Source organism: Pararge aegeria, chromosome 24, assembly GCF_905163445.1.
Source record: "Pararge aegeria chromosome 24, ilParAegt1.1, whole genome shotgun sequence".
In the NCBI taxonomy this organism is placed as follows: Eukaryota; Metazoa; Arthropoda; class Insecta; order Lepidoptera; family Nymphalidae; genus Pararge; species Pararge aegeria.
The window spans coordinates 8,638,213-8,664,400 of NC_053203.1; the positions used below are offsets into that span (position 1 = coordinate 8,638,213).

At 22.5% G+C, this 26,188-nt stretch overlaps 1 protein-coding gene across 2 annotated transcripts; it reads left to right on the plus strand.

Moving 5' to 3' along the window:
- The first annotated feature begins 105 nt into the window (after positions 1-105).
- Positions 106-6,102, plus strand: LOC120634522. Of its 2 annotated transcripts, none has more exons than XM_039905199.1 (5): positions 106-253; positions 2,341-2,516; positions 3,224-3,405; positions 4,780-5,263; positions 5,869-6,102. In XM_039905199.1, exons 1-5 carry the CDS (start codon positions 162-164, stop codon positions 5,973-5,975), a joined length of 1,041 nt encoding a protein of 346 aa, XP_039761133.1. In that variant the 5' UTR covers positions 106-161; the 3' UTR covers positions 5,976-6,102. The 2 variants fall into 2 exon arrangements, with proteins under 2 accessions (XP_039761133.1, XP_039761134.1); XM_039905200.1 differs by having other exon boundaries at positions 136-164.
- Positions 6,103-26,188: the final 20,086 nt, after the last annotated feature.

Here is a 26,188-nt window from a genome sequence, read left to right on the forward strand (position 1 = left end):
TACCCTCCATAGGTCAGTGGTACGATCTTAGGTACCACAGATAAAATCTGATGCCGTCAACGTCAAAATATGTCAATAAAAAATAAATATTTATTTATATTTTGATTTTCAGTTTTGTGTGTTGATTTCTAGATTTTAAAAGTAAAATTTTGATTTTAAACATGGTAAATTATTGTTGCATTCCTGGTTGTAGTCGAAATAGTAGAATTCATAAACATTTAAACTTCTATAGCTTGCCAAAACAAAAACACCGGTAAGAAATAATTTCCGCGAAAAAGTTGTCCGCGTTCTTAGTACGGGTTTATTTCGATTTTTTTACATGGTGTGTGTACTCTCCGTCCTTTCTACTAACTCAATGTTAAAAAATCAATCTAATGAGAAGTTGTTTGTCTTTCCCTCATCTATGAACGAATACAAAATTTAGTATATACAAAATAAAAATACAGCAAAATTGTAAATAATAAGTTAATATCGGTAGTTAGGTTTACCTACATAGTAAATAAAAGTTTATTCATGCCCTAATGTGATGGCCTAATGTGTGTAAAACCAGTTCGAAATTTGATAAAAAACTAGTTTGGTTTGGATTTTCAGGAATAAAAGTTGTACAAAGCAATTTAAAAAATTGTGATATCGCCTCGCTCAACTATTATGCTTGAAAATTCAAACCAAATAAATTTTTTATCAGCGGGCGATGGAAAGAGCAATGTTGGGAATGGAAATGGGCGGGGCATATAGCTCGGAGAACCGATGGACGTTGGGGTTCCAAGGTGTTCGAATGGCGACCCCGCACAGGTAAACGCAGTGTTGGTCGGCCCCCAACAAGGTGGACAGACAACATCAAACAAGTTGCTGGGAGCCGCTGGAAGCAAGCGGCCCAGGACCGTGGATTTTGGAACTCTCTACAAAAGACCTATGTCCAGCAGTTGACATCGTGAATATAATACTGAAAACAATATCATGTATTATTGACTCAGATAGTTTGGATCTGGCTCCATATTCATTCACGCAGTGCCCAACACACGGCTATCAAATTAGAGGAGCTCCAATTGGAATGACTTAGACATCCACAGTACTCTCCGGAACTTGCTCCAACAGATAACCATTTAGATTGCTTCTTGATAGGCGAAAATTCCACTCCAAGGGTAGTCAAAGCACCTTCCAAGATTTTATTGATTCCCATCCGAATGGTTTTTTAGTCAGATCACAAAACAATCAAAATTGGTTTGTAATTGGCGGCATATATTAATAAAAACGACGTAACAAATATTAAAAAAAAAATACAGTCGAATTGAGAGCCTCCTCCTTTTTATAAGTCGGTTGAAAAGAGCCCAAAATCAGTGGCAAAAAGAAGCTCAGATTATAGTACACTAGGAATCCCTCGCGACTTCGTATAAGTAAACCTTAAACCATAGACATATGCTGTCGCGAACTTTTTTAGATGTTTTAAAGGGGAACAACTTTGTCATAGATACATGATTTTATCGAAACTTTAACCAGCAGTGGACTTCAATCGGTTGAAGTGATGATGATGATGATGATGATGATGATGATGAAGTTTTTTACCAAATTTGGAAGTATACCTTAAATCGGGACTAAATTTCATTAGATTTAATATTGTTCAATAAGAATATATAAATTACTGCAAATATTAGATGCTTGCATGTTCGAGTTTAATAAAATTAATAGAAATTTTGTTAGTACTAAATCTGACTTTTGCATGTTATGTGCAAATCAATAGTAATATTATCAATGCAAAAGCAAAGTAAGCCATCAATAAACTTGATTTATTGCGTAGCATTAGTTGATAGGGTGGAGATTAACAAAGGCTTTTTATCCCAGGAAAATGAAAATGAGCAATAACAAAAGCTCATTACATGAAAATTGTTGTACGCCAGAAATGGTTGGATGCATGTCTTATGTATTCACAATAAATAAATCTGACTATTAATCTACCTCATGTATCAAACTTTGTCTGCTGTTTGGTAACCTGGAAGAATTAGCTTTTTAGCAATAAGGCTGCCAATTGAACGATTATTAATAAAGTATGCTTTGTGATAATGACAAAGATACACTGAAAGAAATCTTTGCATCATCTGATTATCTCACTAGACTGAAGTGTATCAAAAATTGTCCCACTGTATTTACATCAAATAACCCGCCAAAAATGTCATGAACATTGGCTGTGAATCAAAATATCATTATAATTAAGAATTATTAGCACATACTCGTATGTTAAAATGCTTATCAATTTAATAAAATATCAGGTAACTTACAAGTTATAGTTTTCAAAAGTTTAATTATTAACAATGTGGTCATAAAGTTAAAGAAATGACATTTCAGACAGAAGCAATGGTTGAAACTTGCATGCAGAGATGATCTGCTTGATAAGGACATGGATAAACTAAGGAAAACCCTCAGGTTCTGTTCCAGACACTTCCCACCTAACACCATAGTGAATAGGCATTTGACTCAAGAAGCCTTGCCATCCAAAAGCTTGCCTGGATCAATCGATGAAGGTAAATAAGCATCATCATTTATAAACAGATTGTATTCCGCTTCTGGACATAGGTCCTTTGTACGTATCTTGTATCGTGTATATTTTTCCATTGTAGGTATCACAATTTTTTTTTTTTTGTACTACGACAATACACACATCGCCATCTAGTCCCAAAGTAAGCGTAGCTTGTGTTATGGGTACTAAGATAACTGATGAATAATATACATAAATACTTATAATATATAGATAAACATTAAACACCCAGACACTGAAAACATTCATGTTCATCACACAAATATTGTCCAGTTGTGGGAATCGAACCCACGGCCTCGGACTCGGAAAGCAGGGTCGCTGCCAATTGCGCCAATCGGCCGTTAAAATCAAAAATCAAGTAAAAGAAATCAAAGTCAAAGTCAAATTCAAGTAGCAACTACGCAATACACCATATAACTTACAACACAGCATCGTATTGCATTGGTTACAAAGCTATTGGTTAACACTGTTTTTGATATTATTTGAAATCCATCTATGGAATGTAACACACGCACGAATACACGCACGCACGTACGCATGCACGCACGCACGTACGCATGCACGCACGCACGCACGCACGCACGCACGCACGCACGCACGCACGCACGCACGCACGCACGCACGCAAGCATGCATGTGTGTTTATATTTTTAAATCTTAAACGCAGTGTTGATTTGAATTATATAAATTTTAGATGAACCAGATATAGGCCCAGAGAAACATGAGGGCATAATATGTGACAGCTGCCAGGATCCGATACTGGGATTCCGCTACAAGTGCGTGACCTGCGATAATTTCGATCTGTGCCAAAAATGCGAGATGCTTGAGAAACATCCACAACACTACATGCTGAGGATACCCAAATCAATTAAATTTGTAAGTAATTATGACTTTTTTGCCCGTGTTCACTATTAACAAAACAACCTGACAAGTGGGAGTCGACATCGCGCAAGGAGGGTTTCGTTCGTATTGTCTATACAAACGGCACAAAAAAAAACAAGTCTGTGCCCCCTTAAATATTTATTCTGGTTTTTAGGATTTGTTGTTATAAGAGACAGACAGACAGACGAACGGACGGACAGACAGTCAGACGGACAGTCTTCTTCTTCTTCTGCTTGCGGCTCAGGTTTGCTTGGACCCTGGTGTCACGTCGACCGATAACGATCCATTGTGACGCCGCTGTCTAGATCTCCCAGCAAGTATTGGTTGCCGCCAAGAACAGCAGCTGGAAGAAATTTGGCATCTTCTGGTTGTATTATATACTTCCACAAAAGATTGCTACGTTTATGCATGAAAGCGGGGCAGGAACAGATTAAATGCAGCGGCGTCTCCGCAACCTCCTTGCAGAGTCTGTATAAATCTGTGTCCTGCAGCTTTAGGATGAACATGTGCCTTTTAATTCCACAGTGCCCCGTACCTCGCACTAGGATCCATAAGTTTTTTCTGTTGAGTTGTTTTATTAGCAATCGAGAATGGTACATTCCTGGGAGTTGTCTCCAGCGAATGACTGTGTGGCAGTTGCAGTAGGTTTGTAGGGAGAGGTGCGCCTGGCTTTTGTGTATCCCGCAGACTGGCTCAGGGCCTATTTGGTTCTCCAGAGCGCCTGTTATTGCAAATCCATCGGCCTTTTCGTAGCCGATGATCCCCTCATGACGGACAGTCTTAGTCATAAGGTCCCGTTTTACCTTGGTTCTTAGCGTTATATGGGTCAATCGTGACTCGTGAGTGACTGAGCGAAAAAGCTCCCAAGTAGCTTCTGTGACTTGTGACTCTCGTATAGGTTTAAGGGCTTACGACTTACGTCAACGCTTACTTTCACTGCTTCTTCTGCCCGACTGCTAAATTGATAGGAAACTGCAAGTGCAGCTTTACTAACTGGTTCTTAACTGTGTGCCATTCTCACCAGGCCACGGGAATTAAAAAAAAATCATATCATAGATTAGTGGACTTCACACGTCTTTTAGATCATTATGGAGAACTCTCAGGATTAAAGCAAGCGATATTTTATTGCTTAAAAAGCACGCACGCACGGAAGTCCTTTCCACTAAGATTTTACTTCCTACCTTTGGTTTACACAGAATGCAATCTTAGACGTTTCACTTGGAATACAGGAAATACGACAAATTCCCTCGTTCTTTTACTAGTCACTAAGCGTTTTAAGGGTAGTTTTATTAATCATAGACCCCTAATTTGAATGGGAAAGAAGTCATTTGATAGACTAGTGTCTAATGAAAATTATTCTTATTTCAGCAGTTAGCCGATGACTTAATAAATAAATGGCGCAACCTATTTAAAACAGAACACATCGTACCTGACTGTGAAACCTCTAGCGATGACGAACCAGTCACTAAATACATCAGAAACTATGACAGCGGCATAGATTTAACGGATGAAGTTAAAAATGATATACGCAACGAAGTCGCCAGAGCTTTAAAAGCCGCAGATCAGAAAGTTGCTGTCCCTGTGCAGGCTGTACAAGAAAAGAAGCAGACTAGGAACCGCAGTGTGATACCAAAGGTGGAACATAAAAAGATTGTGGATGAAGATGCTGTCGAAGTTGTTCCGTCGGAAGAAAAGATTTTTCAAGAAGTCCATAAAGCACCCGAACTAGTTTTCGCTGATGTGAACGCTGATCAAGCCGAACTGAAGATTGACAAGGCAGATGTAAAGCCGTCAGTGGCTGATACATCTGATGATACTCTTCCTGTTGCTATGCCAAATTCTTTGATGACAGGTGCTTTGTATGCTATTTTTTAATCAAATGCTATAAAACGTGTAAATGAAAACCGAAATAATACTTCAGAGGCCTTAGAGGTACATTATTGACCGTCTCTGAGACTTATCTGTGAAACTGAAAAGCTAATAGCTAATAGTTTTTGAGTAAATCATTGCTATTTTTACTGAAAGAAGTCAGATACAGCCAAAAGCCAAAGTAAAATCAAGTGACAGGAGTCACTTTATTAGGTACACGTCGCATAGCGTAGGTACTATGCGCGTGCCGCTCTTTTATTTTCAATAGGGTTGTCGTAAGTAAAACTTAGAATGTTTTGAATTAGTTTGTTTGGAAAAATAAATATGTTTCTTTTGATTTAATATTTTTATAGTGTAATCACCCTATAAAAATATGAATGTTGAAAATGAGTGAAATGAGGATGTTTTATTTTTTGCGCCTGAATAATAAGAAGCCATCTATTTTAACTAGCTAGGTTAAAGCGCGGGCGCCGTGACAAATTTCTTAACTTGTTAGTACGCTGCTGAAGGTTGGGCAACCCTGCACTAGGCTAGCACGACTTATATATTATATTAAATATATATAATTATATATATTTTTTATTACAGTTGAAACTCAGCCGTTGCTTTATGTCACACTCAGCAATGACCTATCGCAGTTTATGATAGAGCTTGCACCAGACAACAATGCCAGTGAAAGCAGTGCAATGAAATGAAAGTTACAGGGCCACATCAATCCTCAAGATTATAAGATTATACCTAAGCGGCTGAGCTGTTTTAATATTTCTGTTTCATTCTAATATATAATGAACCATAGGTCAATAAACTGTTTATGATTTTTGAGTTTTTTTTTTTTTCATATTTGTCTCATTGGTGAACAATCTATTCATTACTTTTTGTATTTAGTATTTTTTTTTAATTATGGAATATTTGTAATATGTTTTGACTGTGCTTCATTTCTCTAATGCATCCAACACTGTTGATTTTGAAATTCTCTTGATGCATACTAAAATTCTTTAATATTTTCCGCCGTGGTTTCCACTCTCCTATTAACATCCACTTTTCACTTTATCATACTCTGTAATATGTGTGCCATGTATGATGTAATATTTTTAAATATAATACCTAACCCACAGAATTAAGAACCACTCCAATTTATTATTTCTGGAACAGGCGTTTAGTCACCACATTCATTTAGCAGTTGTAATTACTTTACCTCTAATTTTCTAAAAGTTTACCATAAAATAGAGGAAAATGGGAAAATTTTGTGAGCAGGCAATATTCCGCTTGTGTAAACTGAAACGTGCCTTTGGGGGCTTCTGTGTTTTTCGACAGAATGCACTCCATGCGTGTGTTAGGAAATAGGGAATTACAGCACTTTATCTATCATAATTTAATATAATGATTATAAACCCGATGAATATATTTAATATAATGTATATATTAAATATATTCATCGGGTTTATCATAGATAAAGTGCTGTAATTCCCTATTTCCTAACACATGCTGCTGATTGAGGATTCAGTATGTTCTCAATTCTGTAAGAGCATTATTTACTTATTTACACTATATACTTAAATAAATTATTTACTTAAGTACATTATTTACTTAAATACATTATATACTTAAATAAATTATTTACTTAAGTACATTATTTACTTATGTACATTATATACGTAAATACATTACAGTTAAAATCTGTTATAACGACAACGAAGGGACTACTCATATTTAGTCGTAAAAACTGATAGTTGTAACAACATTAATGGGAAATGTAATACGCGATTTTTCTTCGATATTGATTTGTTTTCTTTTTTGCGACCTGTTACAATTTCCATAGTTAACTCAACAATATGATTTGGTGCGTCTTGTGTAAAGATAAGTAACAAACTGACTTAAGAGATATGACGAAGCCGGCCTTAAGGCTACGGCATGCATGTGCTTTGTTTCTAAGAATTATAAAAGACCTTAAACTTTGTTTACTTTTACGATAACAGCCATTGACCATTATACTGTGCTAGATGTTGATACTGTTACCTATTTAAATTGTTTACAATACAGCTGAACCAGTCGTTCTACAGATATAATTTTCCGAAAACATTAACCAAATGTGGTCGATTAATGCGGTATGTCGTAGTAAACAATGTCGTAAAAACCAATGTTTTCCGATAAGGCGGTCATATAGCATTTAGCCAGGACCTTTCATTTTGGTCAATTTAACCGGTATGTTGTTCTAAACGATGTCGCCATAAACGGTTTTGACTGTATATACATTATAAACTTAAGTACATTATTTACTTATTAAAGTGAAACTTCTTTATCGGGGTTGGAAAAAAATTTAGTGTAACATTTTTTCGTTACGCGTGACATTTTTCCGTTACGCGCCATCTTTTTTGTAAACAAAACTCAAGACTCCTCAAAGAGTTCCTACAAAATATCTTGACAGTTGACTGAAACAAGTTCTATGAATATATAAAAATTATGGAGGTTAGAGGTAAGGAGAGTCATCTGTGTATATGAAAAAGTGTCGTCAAAATGTATTAAATTAGGATGGCGCCACATTTGCATCATGGTAACTCTTAAAAGAAGCGCCAAATATAAATATTGTTAGAGTAGGCTTGCAAAATAAACAAGGAAGTATGGAGATACAAGGAAGTAAGGTTATATTTACCACAATATTTTGTACAACGTAAGTTGTTGAAATTCTCAATAATTAACTACTTTAGTCGATAATGACATTAAATTTTTTAACTCGGTATACTTCAATTCATCTACGATTGCTACATTCATACCATACCCTGTGCATCCACCAGCGCCAATGTGGAGGATTTTTGAACTGTTATTTAGCGCATACACTGGACACTTTTTCAACTTTTCTCCCATATAAGATGACTCTCCTTACATCTACCCTCCATAAATGTAAGGTAAGGCAACCCATTTGAATCAATCAAGGACATTTTATGTATTTTTTGGTGCACAAAAGTCTCTTGATTCTTGGTAGTACATACACTATAAACATCATTAGCAGTTGAAATTATTTTTTCTGAATAAGAGTTTAATATTCGACTATTATACTCAGTGACTGTGTAATTTGTATTAAATATTCGAATACCTTGAAGACACTTAGTTGCAGCTTCTTCTACGGAATAAAAACGAGATTCAATGATAGATATTTCACTTTCATTAAGACGTTCACCGTTCCCGATTTTTGTAAGTATTGACGAGAACTGTTGATTTGCTTGACGCATAACTTGGTCTAGTTCATAAAATTTCAGATTTCGCCATAATATTGGTCCAACAATAGTCAATAGTAATTAAGTACATTATTTACTTATTTACATTATATACTTAAATACATTATATACTTACTCACATTATATACTTAAATACATTATATACTTAAGTACATTATTTACTTATTTACATTATATACTTAAGTACATTATTTACCTAAGAACATTATATTCTTACTTACATTATATACTTAAGTACATTATTTACTTATTTACATTATATACTTAAATACATTATATACTTACTCATATTATATACTTAAGTACATTATTTGCTTATGTACATTATATACTAAAATACATTATATACTTTAGTGCATTATTTACTTTAATACATTATATACTTAAAAAGTACATTATATACTTATGTACATTATATACTAAAATACATTATATACTTAAATACATTATATACTTAAGTACATTATTTACTTTAATACATTACATACTTAAGAAGTACATTATTTACTTATTTACATTATATACTTAAATAAATTATTTACTTAAGTACATTATTTGCCTATGTACATTATATACTAAAATACATTATATACTTAAGTACATTATTTACTTAAGTACTTTATATACTTAAATAAATTATTTACTTAAGTACATTATTTACTTATTTACATTATATACTTAAATACATTATATACTTACTCACATTATATACTTAAGTACATTATTTACTTATGTACATTATATACTAAAATACATTATATACTTAAGTACATTATTTACTTATTTACATTATATACTTACTCACATTATATACTTTAGAACATTATTTACTTAAGTACATTATTTGCTTATGTACATTATATACTAAAATACATTATATACTTTAGTGCATTATTTACTTTAATAGATTATATACTTAAAAAGTACATTATATACTTATGTACATTATATATTTATGTACATTATATACTTAAATACATTATATACTTAAGTACATTATTTACTTACATTATATACTTTAGTACATTATATACTTAAATAAATTATTTACTTAAGTACATTATTTACTTATTTACATTATTTACTTAAATACATTATATACTTAAATACATTATATACTTACTCACATTATATACTTAAATACATTATATACTTAAGTACATTATTTACTTATTTACATTATATACTTAAGTACATTATTTACTTAAGTATATTATATACTTACTTACATTATATACTTAAGTACATTATTTACTTATTTACATTATATACTTACTCACATTATATACTTAAGTACATTATTTACTTAAATACATTAAATACTTCTTTACATTATATACTTAAATACATTATATACTTACTTACATGATATACTTAAGTACATTATTTACTTACTTACATTATATACTTAAGTACATTATTTACTTAAGTACATTATATACTTAAATAAATTATTTACTTAAGTACATTATTTACTTATTTATATTATATACTTAAATACATTATATACTTACTCACATTATATACTTAAGTACATTATTTACTTATGTACATTATTTACTAAAATACATTATATACTTAAGTACATTATTTACTTATTTACATTATATACTTACTCACATTATATACTTTAGAACATTATTTACTTATTTACATTATATACTTACTCACATTATATACTTAAGTACATTATTTACTTAAATACATTAAATACTTCTTTACATTATATACTTAAATAAATTATTTACTTAAGTACATTATTTACTTATTTACATTATTTACTTAAATACATTATATACTTACTCACATTATATACTTAAATACATTATATACTTAAGTACATTATTTACTTAAGTACTTTATATACTTAAATAAATTATTTACTTAAGTACATTATTTACTTATTTACATTATATACTTAAATACATTATATACTTACTCACATTATATACTTAAGTACATTATTTACTTATGTACATTATATACTAAAATACATTATATACTTAAGTACATTATTTACTTATTTACATTATATACTTACTCACATTATATACTTTAGAACATTATTTACTTAAGTACATTATTTGCTTATGTACATTATATACTAAAATACATTATATACTTTAGTGCATTATTTACTTTAATAGATTATATACTTAAAAAGTACATTATATACTTATGTACATTATATATTTATGTACATTATATACTTAAATACATTATATACTTAAGTACATTATTTACTTACATTATATACTTTAGTACATTATTTACTTATTTACATTATTTACTTAAATACATTATATACTTAAATACATTATATACTTACTCACATTATATACTTAAATACATTATATACTTAAGTACATTATTTACTTATTTACATTATATACTTAAGTACATTATTTACTTAAGTATATTATATACTTACTTACATTATATACTTAAGTACATTATTTACTTATTTACATTATATACTTACTCACATTATATACTTAAGTACATTATTTACTTAAATACATTAAATACTTCTTTACATTATATACTTAAATACATTATATACTTACTTACATGATATACTTAAGTACATTATTTACTTACTTACATTATATACTTAAGTACATTATTTACTTAAGTACATTATATACTTAAATAAATTATTTACTTAAGTACATTATTTACTTATTTATATTATATACTTAAATACATTATATACTTACTCACATTATATACTTAAGTACATTATTTACTTATGTACATTATTTACTAAAATACATTATATACTTAAGTACATTATTTACTTATTTACATTATATACTTACTCACATTATATACTTTAGAACATTATTTACTTATTTACATTATATACTTACTCACATTATATACTTAAGTACATTATTTACTTAAATACATTAAATACTTCTTTACATTATATACTTAAATAAATTATTTACTTAAGTACATTATTTACTTATTTACATTATTTACTTAAATACATTATATACTTACTCACATTATATACTTAAATACATTATATACTTAAGTACATTATTTACTTATTTACATTATATACTTAAGTACATTATTTACTTAAGTACATTATATACTTACTTACATTATATACTTAAGTACATTATTTACTTATTTACATTATATACTTACTCACATTATATACCTAAGTACATAATTTACTTAAATACATTAAATACTTCTTTACATTATATACTTAAATACATTATATACTTACTTACATTATATACTTAAGTACATTATTTACTTACTTACATTATATACTTAAGTACATTATTTACTTAAGTACATTATATACTTAAATAAATTATTTACTTAAGTACATTATTTACTTATTTACATTATATACTTAAATACATTATATACTTACTCACATTATATACTTAAGTACATTATTTACTTATGTACATTATTTACTAAAATACATTATATACTTAAGTACATTATTTACTTATTTACATTATATACTTACTCACATTATATACTTACTTACATTATATACTTAAGTACATTATTTACTTATTTACATTATATACTTACTCACATTATATACTTAAGTACATTATTTACTTAAATACATTAAATACTTCTTTACATTATATACTTAAATACATTATATACTTACTAACATTATATACTTACTTACATTATATGTACATTATATACTTAAATACATTATATACTTAAGTACATTATTTACTTATTTACATTATATACTTATTTACATTATTTACTTAAGTACATTATTTACTTACATTATATACTTTAGTACATTATATACTTAAATAAATTATTTACTTAAGTACATTATTTACTTATTTACATTATATACTTAAATAAATTATTTACTTGAGTACATTATTTACTTATTTACATTATATACTTACTCACATTATATATTTAAGTACATTATTTGCTTATGTACATTATAAACTAAAATACATTATATACTTTAGTGCATTATTTACTTTAATACATTATTTACTTAAAAAGTACATTATATACTTAAATAAATTATATACTTACTCACATTATATACTTAAATACATTACATACTTAAGTACATTATATACTTAGGTACATTATTTACTTATTTACATTATATACTTACTCACATTATATACTTAAGTACATTATTTACTAAAATACATTAAATACTTCTTTACATTATATACTTAAAAAAATTATATACTTACTTACATTATATACTTAAGTACATTATTTACTTAAATACATTATATACTTACTCACATTATATACTTAAGTACATTATTTACTTATGTACATTATATACTAAAATACATTATATACTTAAGTACATTATTTACTTATTTACATTATATACTTACTCACATTATATACTTTAGAACATTATTTACTTATTTACATTATATACTTAAGTACATTATATACTTACTTACATTATATACTTAAGTACATTATTTACTTAAGTACATTATTTACTTATTTACATTATATACTTAAATACATTATATACTTACTCATAGTATGTACTTAAGTACATTATTTGCTTATGTACATTATATACTAAAATACATTATATACTTAAATACATTATATACTTAAGTACATTATTTACTTTAATACATTACATACTTAAGAAGTACATTATTTACTTATTTACATTATATACTTAAATAAATTATTTACTTAAGTACATTATTTACTTACATTATATACTTTAGTACATTATATACTTAAATACATTATATACTTAGGTACATTATTTACTTATTTACATTATATACTTACTCACATTATATACTTAAGTACATTATTTACTAAAATACATTAAATACTTCTTTACATTATATACTTAAAAAAATTATATACTTACTTACATTATATACTTAAGTACATTATTTACTTAAATACATTATATACTTACTCACATTATATACTTAAGTACATTATTTACTTATGTACATTATATACTAAAATACATTATATACTTAAGTACATTATTTACTTATTTACATTATATACTTACTCACATTATATACTTTAGAACATTATTTACTTAAGTACATTATTTGCTTATGTACATTATATACGTATGTACATTATATACTTAAATACATTATATACTTAAGTACATTATTTACTTACATTATATACTTTAGTACATTATATACTTAAATAAATTATGTACTTAAGTACATTATTTACTTATGTACATTATATACCTAAATACATTATATACTTAAGAAGTAAATTATTTACTTATTAAATTATTTACTTAAATACATTATATACTTAAGTACATTATTTACTTATTTACATTATATACTTAAGTACATTATTTACTTGAGTACATTATATACTTACTTACATTATATACTTAAGTACATTATTTACTTAAGGACATTATATACTTAAATAAATTATTTACTTAAGTACATTATTTACTTATTTACATTATATACTTACTCACATTATATATTTAAGTACATTATTTGCTTATGTACATTATATACTAAAATACATTATATACTTTAGTGCATTATTTACTTTAATACATTATTTACTTAAAAAGTACATTATATACTTAAATAAATTATTTACTTAAGTACATTATATACTTAAATACATTATATACTTACTCACATTATATACTTAAATACATTACATACTTAAGTACATTATTTACTTATTTACATTATATACTTACTCACATTATATACTTAAGTACATTATTTACTTAAATACATTAAATACTTCTTTACATTATATACTTAAATACATTATATACTTACTTACATTATATACTTAAGTACATTATTTACTTAAGTACATTATATACTTAAATAAATTATTTAATTAAGTACATTATTTACTTATTTACATTATATACTTAAATACATTATATACTTACTCACATTATATATTTAAGTACATTATTTGCTTATGTACATTATATACTAAAATACATTATATACTTTAGTGCATTATTTACTTTAATACATTATTTACTTAAAAAGTACATTATATACTTAAATAAATTATTTACTTAAGTACATTATATACTTAAATACATTATATTCTTACTCACATTATATACTTAAATACATTACATACTTAAGTAAATTATTTACTTATTTACATTATATACTTACTCACATTATATACTTAAGTACATTATTTACTTAAATACATTAAATACTTCTTTACATTATATACTTAAATACATTATATACTTACTTACATTATATACTTAAGTACATTATTTACTAAAATACATTAAATACTTCTTTACATTATACACTACACAATCGCTTAAGGACATCTTCCATTACATCCTCGAATTGGTTGAAATCACCTGAGGGGGGATGGTACACACACACTATTATAAAACGCTCCAGCTCCACACAAGACAGTTCAATTATGCGCTCCACAGAAAGACTAACTATATACTTTAGTGCATTATTTACTTTAATAGATTATATACTTAAAAAGTACATAATATACTTATGTACATTATATACTTATGTACATTATATACTTAAATACATTATATACTTAAGTACATTATTTACTTATTTACATTATATACTTATTTACATTATATACTTAAGTACATTATTTACTTACATTATATACTTTAGTACATTATATACTTAAATAAATTATTTACTTAAGTACATTATTTACTTATTTACATTATATACTTAAATAAATTATTTACTTAAGTACATTATTTACTTATTTACATTATATACTTACTCACATTATATATTTAAGTACATTATTTGCTTATGTACATTATAAACTAAAATACATTATATACTTTAGTGCATTATTTACTTTAATACATTATTTACTTAAAAAGTACATTATATACTTAAATAAATTATTTACTTAAGTACATTATATACTTAAATACATTATATACTTACTCACATTATATACTTAAATACATTACATACTTAAGTACATTATTTACTTATTTACATTATATACTTACTCACATTATATACTTAAGTACATTATTTACTTAAATACATTATATACTTACTCACATTATATACTTAAATACATTACATACTTAAGTAAATTATTTACTTATTTACATTATATACTTAAATGCAATATATACTTACTTACATTATATACTTAAGTACATTATTTACTTAAGTACATTATATACTTAAATAAATTATTTAATTAAGTACATTATTTACTTATTTACATTATATACTTAAATACATTATATACTTTAGTGCATTATTTACTTTAATACATTATTTACTTAAAAAGTACATTATATACTTAAATAAATTATTTACTTAAGTACATTATATACTTAAATACATTATATACTTACTCACATTATATGCTTAAATACATTACATACTTAAGTACATTATTTACTTATTTACATTATATACTTACTCACATTATATACTTAAGTACATTATTTACTTAAATACATTAAATACTTCTTTACATTATATACTTAAATACATTATATACTTACTTACATTATATACTTAAGTACATTATTTACTTAAGTACATTATATACTTAAATAAATTATTTACTTTAGTGCATTATTTACTTTAATACATTATTTACTTAAAAAGTACATTATATACTTAAATAAATTATTTACTTAAGTACATTATATACTTAAATACATTATATACTTACTCACATTATATACTTAAATACATTACATACTTAAGTAAATTATTAACTTATTTACATTATATACTTAAATACAATATATACTTACTTACATTATATACTTAAGTACATTATTTACTTAAGTACATTATATACTTAAATAAATTATTTAATTAAGTACATTATTTACTTATTTACATTATATACTTAAATACATTATATTCTTACTCACATTATATATTTAAGTACATTATTTGCTTATGTACATTATATACTAAAATACATTATATACTTTAGTGCATTATTTACTTTAATACATTATTTACTTAAAAAGTACATTATATACTTAAATAAATTATTTACTTAAGTACATTATATACTTAAATACATTATATACTTACTCACATTATATGCTTAAATACATTACATACTTAAGTACATTATTTACTTATTTACATTATATACTTACTCACATTATATACTTAAGTACATTATTTACTTAAATACATTAAATACTTCTTTACATTATATACTTAAATACATTATATACTTACTTACATTATATACTTAAGTACATTATTTACTTAAGTATATTATTTACTTACATTATATACTTTAGTACATTATATATTTAAATAAATTATTTACTTAAGTACATTATTTACTTATTAAATTATATACTTAAATACATTATATACTTAAGTACATTATTTACTTATTTACATTATATACTAAAATACATTATATACTTTAGTGCATTATTTACTTTAATACATTATTTACTTAAAAAGTACATTATATACTTAAATAAATTATTTACTTAAGTACATTATATACTTAAATACATTATATACTTTAGTACATTATATACTTAAATACATTATATACTTAGGTACATTATTTACTTATTTACATTATATACTTACTCACATTATATACTTAAGTACATTATTTACTAAAATACATTAAATACTTCTTTACATTATATACTTAAATACATTATATACTTACTTACATTATATACTTAAGTACATTATTTACTTAAATACATTATATACTTACTCACATTATATACTTAAGTACATTATTTACTTATGTACATTATATACTAAAATACATTATATACTTAAGTACATTATTTACTTATTTACATTATATACTTACTCACATTATATACTTTAGAACATTATTTACTTAAGTACATTATTTGCTTATGTACATTATATACTAAAATACATTATATACCTTAGTGCATTATTTACTTTGATAGATTATATAATTAAAAAGTACATTATATACTTATGTACATTATATACTTAAATACATTATATACTTAAGTATATTATTTACTTACATTATATACTTTAGTACATTATATACTTAAATAAATTATTTACTTAAGTACATTATTTACTTATTAAATTATATACTTAAATACATTATATACTTAAGTACATTATTTACTTATTTACATTATATACTTAAGTACATTATTTACTTAAGTACATTATATACTTACTTACATTATATACTTAAGTACATTATTTACTTAAGGACATTATATACTTAAATAAATTATTTACTTGAGTACATTATTTACTTATTTACATTATATACTTAAATACATTATATACTTACTCACATTATATATTTAAGTACATTATTTGCTTATGTACATTATATACTAAAATACATTATATACTTTAGTGCATTATTTACTTTAATACATTATTTACTTAAAAAGTACATTATATACTTAAATAAATTATTTACTTAAGTACATTATATACTTAAATACATTATATACTTACTCACATTATATACTTAAATACATTACATACTTAAGTAAATTATTTACTTATTTACATTATATACTTACTCACATTATATACTTAAGTACATTATTTACTTAAATACATTAAATACTTCTTTACATTATATACTTTAATACATTATATACTTACTTACATTATATACTTAAGTACATTATTTACTTATTTACATTATATACTTACTTACATTATATACTTAAGTACATTATTTACTTTAATACATTATATACTTAAATAAATTATTTACTTAAGTACATTATTTACTTATGTACATTATAAACTAAAATACATTATATACTTTAGTGCATTATTTACTTTAATACATTATATACCTAAGTACATTATTTACTTAAATACATTAAATACTTCTTTACATTATTTACTTAAATACATTATATACTTACTTACATTATATACTTAAGTACATTATTTACTTAAGTACATTATATACTTAAATAAATTATTTACTTAAGTACATTATTTACTTATTTACATTATATACTTAAATACATTATATACTTAATCACATTATATATTTAAGTACATTATTTGCTTATGTACATTATATACTAAAATACATTATATACTTTAGTGCATTATTTACTTTAATACATTATTTACTTAAAAAGTACATTATACTCTTAAATAAATTATTTACTTAAGTACATTATATACTTAAATACATTATATACTTACTCACATTATATACTTAAATACATTACATACTTAAGTAAATTATTTACTTATTTACATTATATACTTACTCACATTATATACTTAAGTACATTATTTACTTAAATACATTAAATACTTCTTTACATTATATACTTAAATACATTATATACTTAAATAAATTATTTACTTAAGTACATTATTTACTTATGTACATTATATACTTACTTACATTATATACTTAAGTACCTTATTTACTTAAGTACATTATATACTTAAATAAATTATTTACTTAAGTACATTATTTACTTTTTTACATTATATACTTAAATACATTATATACTTACTCACATTATATATTTAAGTACATTATTTGCTTATGTACATTATAAACTAAAATACATTATATACTTTAGTGCATTATTTACTTTAATACATTATTTACTTAAAAAGTACATTATATACTTAAATAAATTATTTACTTAAGTACATTATATACTTAAATACATTATATACTTACTCACATTATATACTTAAATACATTACATACTTAAGTAAATTATTTACTTATTTACATTATATACTTAAATACAATATATACTTACTTACATTATATACTTAAGTACATTATTTACTTAAGTACATTATATACTTAAATAAATTATTTAATTAAGTACATTATTTACTTATTTACATTATATACTTAAATACATTATATACTTTAGTGCATTATTTACTTTAATACATTATTTACTTAAAAAGTACATTATATACTTAAATAAATTATTTACTTAAGTACATTATATACTTAAATACATTATATACTTACTCACATTATATGCTTAAATACATTACATACTTAAGTACATTATTTACTTATTTACATTATATACTTACTCACATTATATACTTAAGTACATTATTTACTTAAATACATTAAATACTTCTTTACATTATATACTTAAATACATTATATACTTACTTACATTATATACTTAAGTACATTATTTACTTAAGTACATTATATACTTAAATAAATTATTTACTTTAGTGCATTATTTACTTTAATACATTATTTACTTAAAAAGTACATTATATACTTAAATAAATTATTTACTTAAGTACATTATATACTTAAATACATTATATACTTACTCACATTATATACTTAAATACATTACATAATTAAGTAAATTATTTACTTATTTACATTATATACTTAAATACAATATATACTTACTTACATTATATACTTAAGTACATTATTTACTTAAGTACATTATATACTTAAATAAATTATTTAATTAAGTACATTATTTACTTATTTACATTATATACTTAAATACATTATATTCTTACTCACATTATATATTTAAGTACATTATTTGCTTATGTACATTATATACTAAAATACATTATATACTTTAGTGCATTATTTACTTTAATACATTATTTACTTAAAAAGTACATTATATACTTAAATAAATTATTTACTTAAGTACATTATATACTTAAATACATTATATACTTACTCACATTATATGCTTAAATACATTACATACTTAAGTACATTATTTACTTATTTACATTATATACTTACTCACATTATATACTTAAGTACATTATTTACTTAAATACATTAAATACTTCTTTACATTATATACTTAAATACATTATATACTTACTTACATTATATACTTAAGTACATTATTTACTTAAGTACATTATATACTTAAATAAATTATTTACTTAAGTACATTATTTACTTATTTACATTATATACTTAAATACATTATATACTTACTCACATTATATATTTAAGTACATTATTTGCTTATGTACATTCTATACTAAAATACATTATATACTTTAGTGCATTATTTACTTTAATACATTATTTACTTAAAAAGTACATTATATACTTAAATAAATTATTTACTTAAGTACATTATATACTTAAATACATTATATACTTTAGTACATTATATACTTAAATACATTATATACTTAGGTACATTATTTACTTATTTACATTATATACTTACTCACATTATATACTTAAGTACATTATTTACTAAAATACATTAAATACTTCTTTACATTATATACTTAAATACATTATATACTTACTTACATTATATACTTAAGTACATTATTTACTTAAATACATTATATACTTACTCACATTATATACTTAAGTACATTATTTACTTATGTACATTATATACTAAAATACATTATATACTTAAGTACATTATTTACTTATTTACATTATATACTTACTCACATTATATACTTTAGAACATTATTTACTTAAGTACATTATTTGCTTATGTACATTATATACTTAAATACATTATATACTTACTCACATTATATGCTTAAATACATTACATACTTAAGTACATTATTTACTTATTTACATTATATACTTACTCACATTATATACTTAAGTACATTATTTACTTAAATACATTAAATACTTCTTTACATTATATACTTAAATACATTATATACTTACTTACATTATATACTTAAGTACATTATTTACTTAAGTACATTATATACTTAAATAAATTATTTACTTAAGTACATTATTTACTTATTTACATTATATACTTAAATACATTATATACTTACTCACATTATATATTTAAGTACATTATTTGCTTATGTACATTCTATACTAAAATACATTATATACTTTAGTGCATTATTTACTTTAATACATTATTTACTTAAAAAGTACATTATATACTTAAATAAATTATTTACTTAAGTACATTATATACTTAAATACATTATATACTTTAGTACATTATATACTTAAATACATTATATACTTAGGTACATTATTTACTTATTTACATTATATACTTACTCACATTATATACTTAAGTACATTATTTACTAAAATACATTAAATACTTCTTTACATTATATACTTAAATACATTATATACTTACTTACATTATATACTTAAGTACATTATTTACTTAAATACATTATATACTTACTCACATTATATACTTAAGTACATTATTTACTTATGTACATTATATACTAAAATACATTATATACTTAAGTACATTATTTACTTATTTACATTATATACTTACTCACATTATATACTTTAGAACATTATTTACTTAAGTACATTATTTGCTTATGTACATTATATACTAAAATACATTATATACCTTAGTGCATTATTTACTTTGATAGATTATATAATTAAAAAGTACATTATATACTTATGTACATTATATACTTAAATACATTATATACTTAAGTATATTATTTACTTACATTATATACTTTAGTACATTATATACTTAAATAAATTATTTACTTAAGTACATTATTTACTTATTAAATTATATACTTAAATACATTATATACTTAAGTACATTATTTACTTATTTACATTATATACTTAAGTACATTATTTACTTAAGTACATTATATACTTACTTACATTATATACTTAAGTACATTATTTACTTAAGGACATTATATACTTAAATAAATTATTTACTTGAGTACATTATTTACTTATTTACATTATATACTTAAATACATTATATACTTACTCACATTATATATTTAAGTACATTATTTGCTTATGTACATTATATACTAAAATACATTATATACTTTAGTCCATTATTTACTTTAATACATTATTTACTTAAAAAGTACATTATATACTTAAATAAATTATTTACTTAAGTACATTATATACTTAAATACATTATATACTTACTCACATTATATACTTAAATACATTACATACTTAAGTAAATTATTTACTTATTTACATTATATACTTACTCACATTATATACTTAAGTACATTATTTACTTAAATACATTAAATACTTCTTTACATTATATACTTTAATACATTATATACTTACTTACATTATATACTTAAGTACATTATTTACTTAAGGACATTATATACTTAAATAAATTATTTACTTGAGTACATTATTTACTTATTTACATTATATACTTAAATACATTATATACTTACTCACATTATATATTTAAGTACATTATTTGCTTATGTACATTATATACTAAAATACATTATATACTTTAGTGCATTATTTACTTTAATACATTATTTACTTAAAAAGTACATTATATACTTAAATAAATTATTTACTTAAGTACATTATATACTTAAATACATTATATACTTACTCACATTATATACTTAAATACATTACATACTTAAGTAAATTATTTACTTATTTACATTATATACTTACTCACATTATATACTTAAGTACATTATTTACTTAAATACATTAAATACTTCTTTACATTATATACTTTAATACATTATATACTTACTTACATTATATACTTAAGTACATTATTTACTTATTTACATTATATACTTACTTACATTATATACTTAAGTACATTATTTACTTTAATACATTATATACTTAAATAAATTATTTACTTAAGTACATTATTTACTTATGTACATTATAAACTAAAATACATTATATACTTTAGTGCATTATTTACTTTAATACATTATATACCTAAGTACATTATTTACTTAAATACATTAAATACTTCTTTACATTATTTACTTAAATACATTATATACTTACTTACATTATATACTTAAGTACATTATTTACTTAAGTACATTATATACTTAAATAAATTATTTACTTAAGTACATTATTTACTTATTTACATTATATACTTAAATACATTATATACTTAATCACATTATATATTTAAGTACATTATTTGCTTATGTACATTATATACTAAAATACATTATATACTTTAGTGCATTATTTACTTTAATACATTATTTACTTAAAAAGTACATTATACTCTTAAATAAATTATTTACTTAAGTACATTATATACTTAAATACATTATATACTTACTCACATTATATACTTAAATACATTACATACTTAAGTAAATTATTTACTTATTTACATTATATACTTACTCACATTATATACTTAAGTACATTATTTACTTAAATACATTAAATACTTCTTTACATTATATACTTAAATACATTATATACTTACTTACATTATATACTTAAGTACATTATTTACTTATTTACATTATATACTTACTCACATTATATACTTAAGTACATTATTTACTTTAAAACATTATATACTTAAATAAATTATTTACTTAAGTACATTATTTACTTATGTACATTATAAACTAAAATAAATTATATACTTTAGTGCATTATTTACTTTAATACATTATAAACTAAAATAAATTATATACTTTAGTGCATTATTTACTTTAATACATTATATACTTAAATAAATTATTTACTTAAGTACATTATTTACTTATGTACATTATATACTTACTTACATTATATACTTAAGTACCTTATTTACTTAAGTACATTATATACTTAAATAAATTATTTACTTAAGTACATTATTTACTTTTTTACATTATATACTTAAATACATTATATACTTACTCACATTATATATTTAAGTACATTATTTGCTTATGTACATTATAAACTAAAATACATTATATACTTTAGTGCATTATTTACTTTAATACATTATTTACTTAAAAGTACATTATATACTTAAATAAATTATTTACTTAAGTACATTATATACTTAAATACATTATATACTTACTCACATTATATACTTAAATACATTACATACTTAAGTAAATTATTTACTTATTTACATTATATACTTAAATACAATATATACTTACTTACATTATATACTTAAGTACATTATTTACTTAAGTACATTATATACTTAAATAAATTATTTAATTAAGTACATTATTTACTTATTTACATTATATACTTAAATACATTATATACTTTAGTGCATTATTTACTTTAATACATTATTTACTTAAAAAGTACATTATATACTTAAATAAATTATTTACTTAAGTACATTATATACTTAAATACATTATATACTTACTCACATTATATGCTTAAATACATTACATACTTAAGTACATTATTTACTTATTTACATTATATACTTACTCACATTATATACTTAAGTACATTATTTACTTAAATACATTAAATACTTCTTTACATTATATACTTAAATACATTATATACTTACTTACATTATATACTTAAGTACATTATTTACTTAAGTACATTATATACTTAAATAAATTATTTACTTTAGTGCATTATTTACTTTAATACATTATTTACTTAAAAAGTACATTATATACTTAAATAAATTATTTACTTAAGTACATTATATACTTAAATACATTATATACTTACTCACATTATATACTTAAATACATTACATACTTAAGTAAATTATTTACTTATTTACATTATATACTTAAATACAATATATACTTACTTACATTATATACTTAAGTACATTATTTACTTAAGTACATTATATACTTAAATAAATTATTTAATTAAGTACATTATTTACTTATTTACATTATATACTTAAATACATTATATTCTTACTCACATTATATATTTAAGTACATTATTTGCTTATGTACATTATATACTAAAATACATTATATACTTTAGTGCATTATTTACTTTAATACATTATTTACTTAAAAAGTACATTATATACTTAAATAAATTATTTACTTAAGTACATTATATACTTAAATACATTATATACTTACTCACATTATATGCTTAAATACATTACATACTTAAGTACATTATTTACTTATTTACATTATATACTTACTCACATTATATACTTAAGTACATTATTTACTTAAATACATTAAATACTTCTTTACATTATATACTTAAATACATTATATACTTACTTACATTATATACTTAAGTACATTATTTACTTAAGTACATTATATACTTAAATAAATTATTTACTTAAGTACATTATTTACTTATTTACATTATATACTTAAATACATTATATACTTACTCACATTATATATTTAAGTACATTATTTGCTTATGTACATTATATACTAAAATACATTATATACTTTAGTGCATTATTTACTTTAATACATTATTTACTTAAAAAGTACATTATATACTTAAATAAATTATTTACTTAAGTACATTATATACTTAAATACATTATATACTTTAGTACATTATATACTTAAATACATTATATACTTAGGTACATTATTTACTTATTTACATTATATACTTACTCACATTATATACTTAAGTACATTATTTACTAAAATACATTAAATACTTCTTTACATTATATACTTAAATACATTATATACTTACTTACATTATATACTTAAGTACATTATTTACTTAAATACATTATATACTTACTCACATTATATACTTAAGTACATTATTTACTTATGTACATTATATACTAAAATACATTATATACTTAAGTACATTATTTACTTATTTACATTATATACTTACTCACATTATATACTTTAGAACATTATTTACTTAAGTACATTATTTGCTTATGT

What these genes read in the sequence shown, in the direction of transcription:
- LOC120634522 (XM_039905199.1), top strand. Translation starts at nt 162, where the DNA reads ATGGTAAATTATTGTTGCATTCCTGGTTGTAGTCGAAATAGTAGAATT. An exon ending in GCCTGGATCAATCGATGAAG is followed by an intron (nt 2,517 to 3,223) that starts GTAAATAAGCAT and finishes TATAAATTTTAG; the next exon opens with ATGAACCAGATATAGGCCCA. An exon ending in GCCAAATTCTTTGATGACAG is followed by an intron (nt 5,264 to 5,868) that starts GTGCTTTGTATG and finishes TTTTTATTACAG; the next exon opens with TTGAAACTCAGCCGTTGCTT.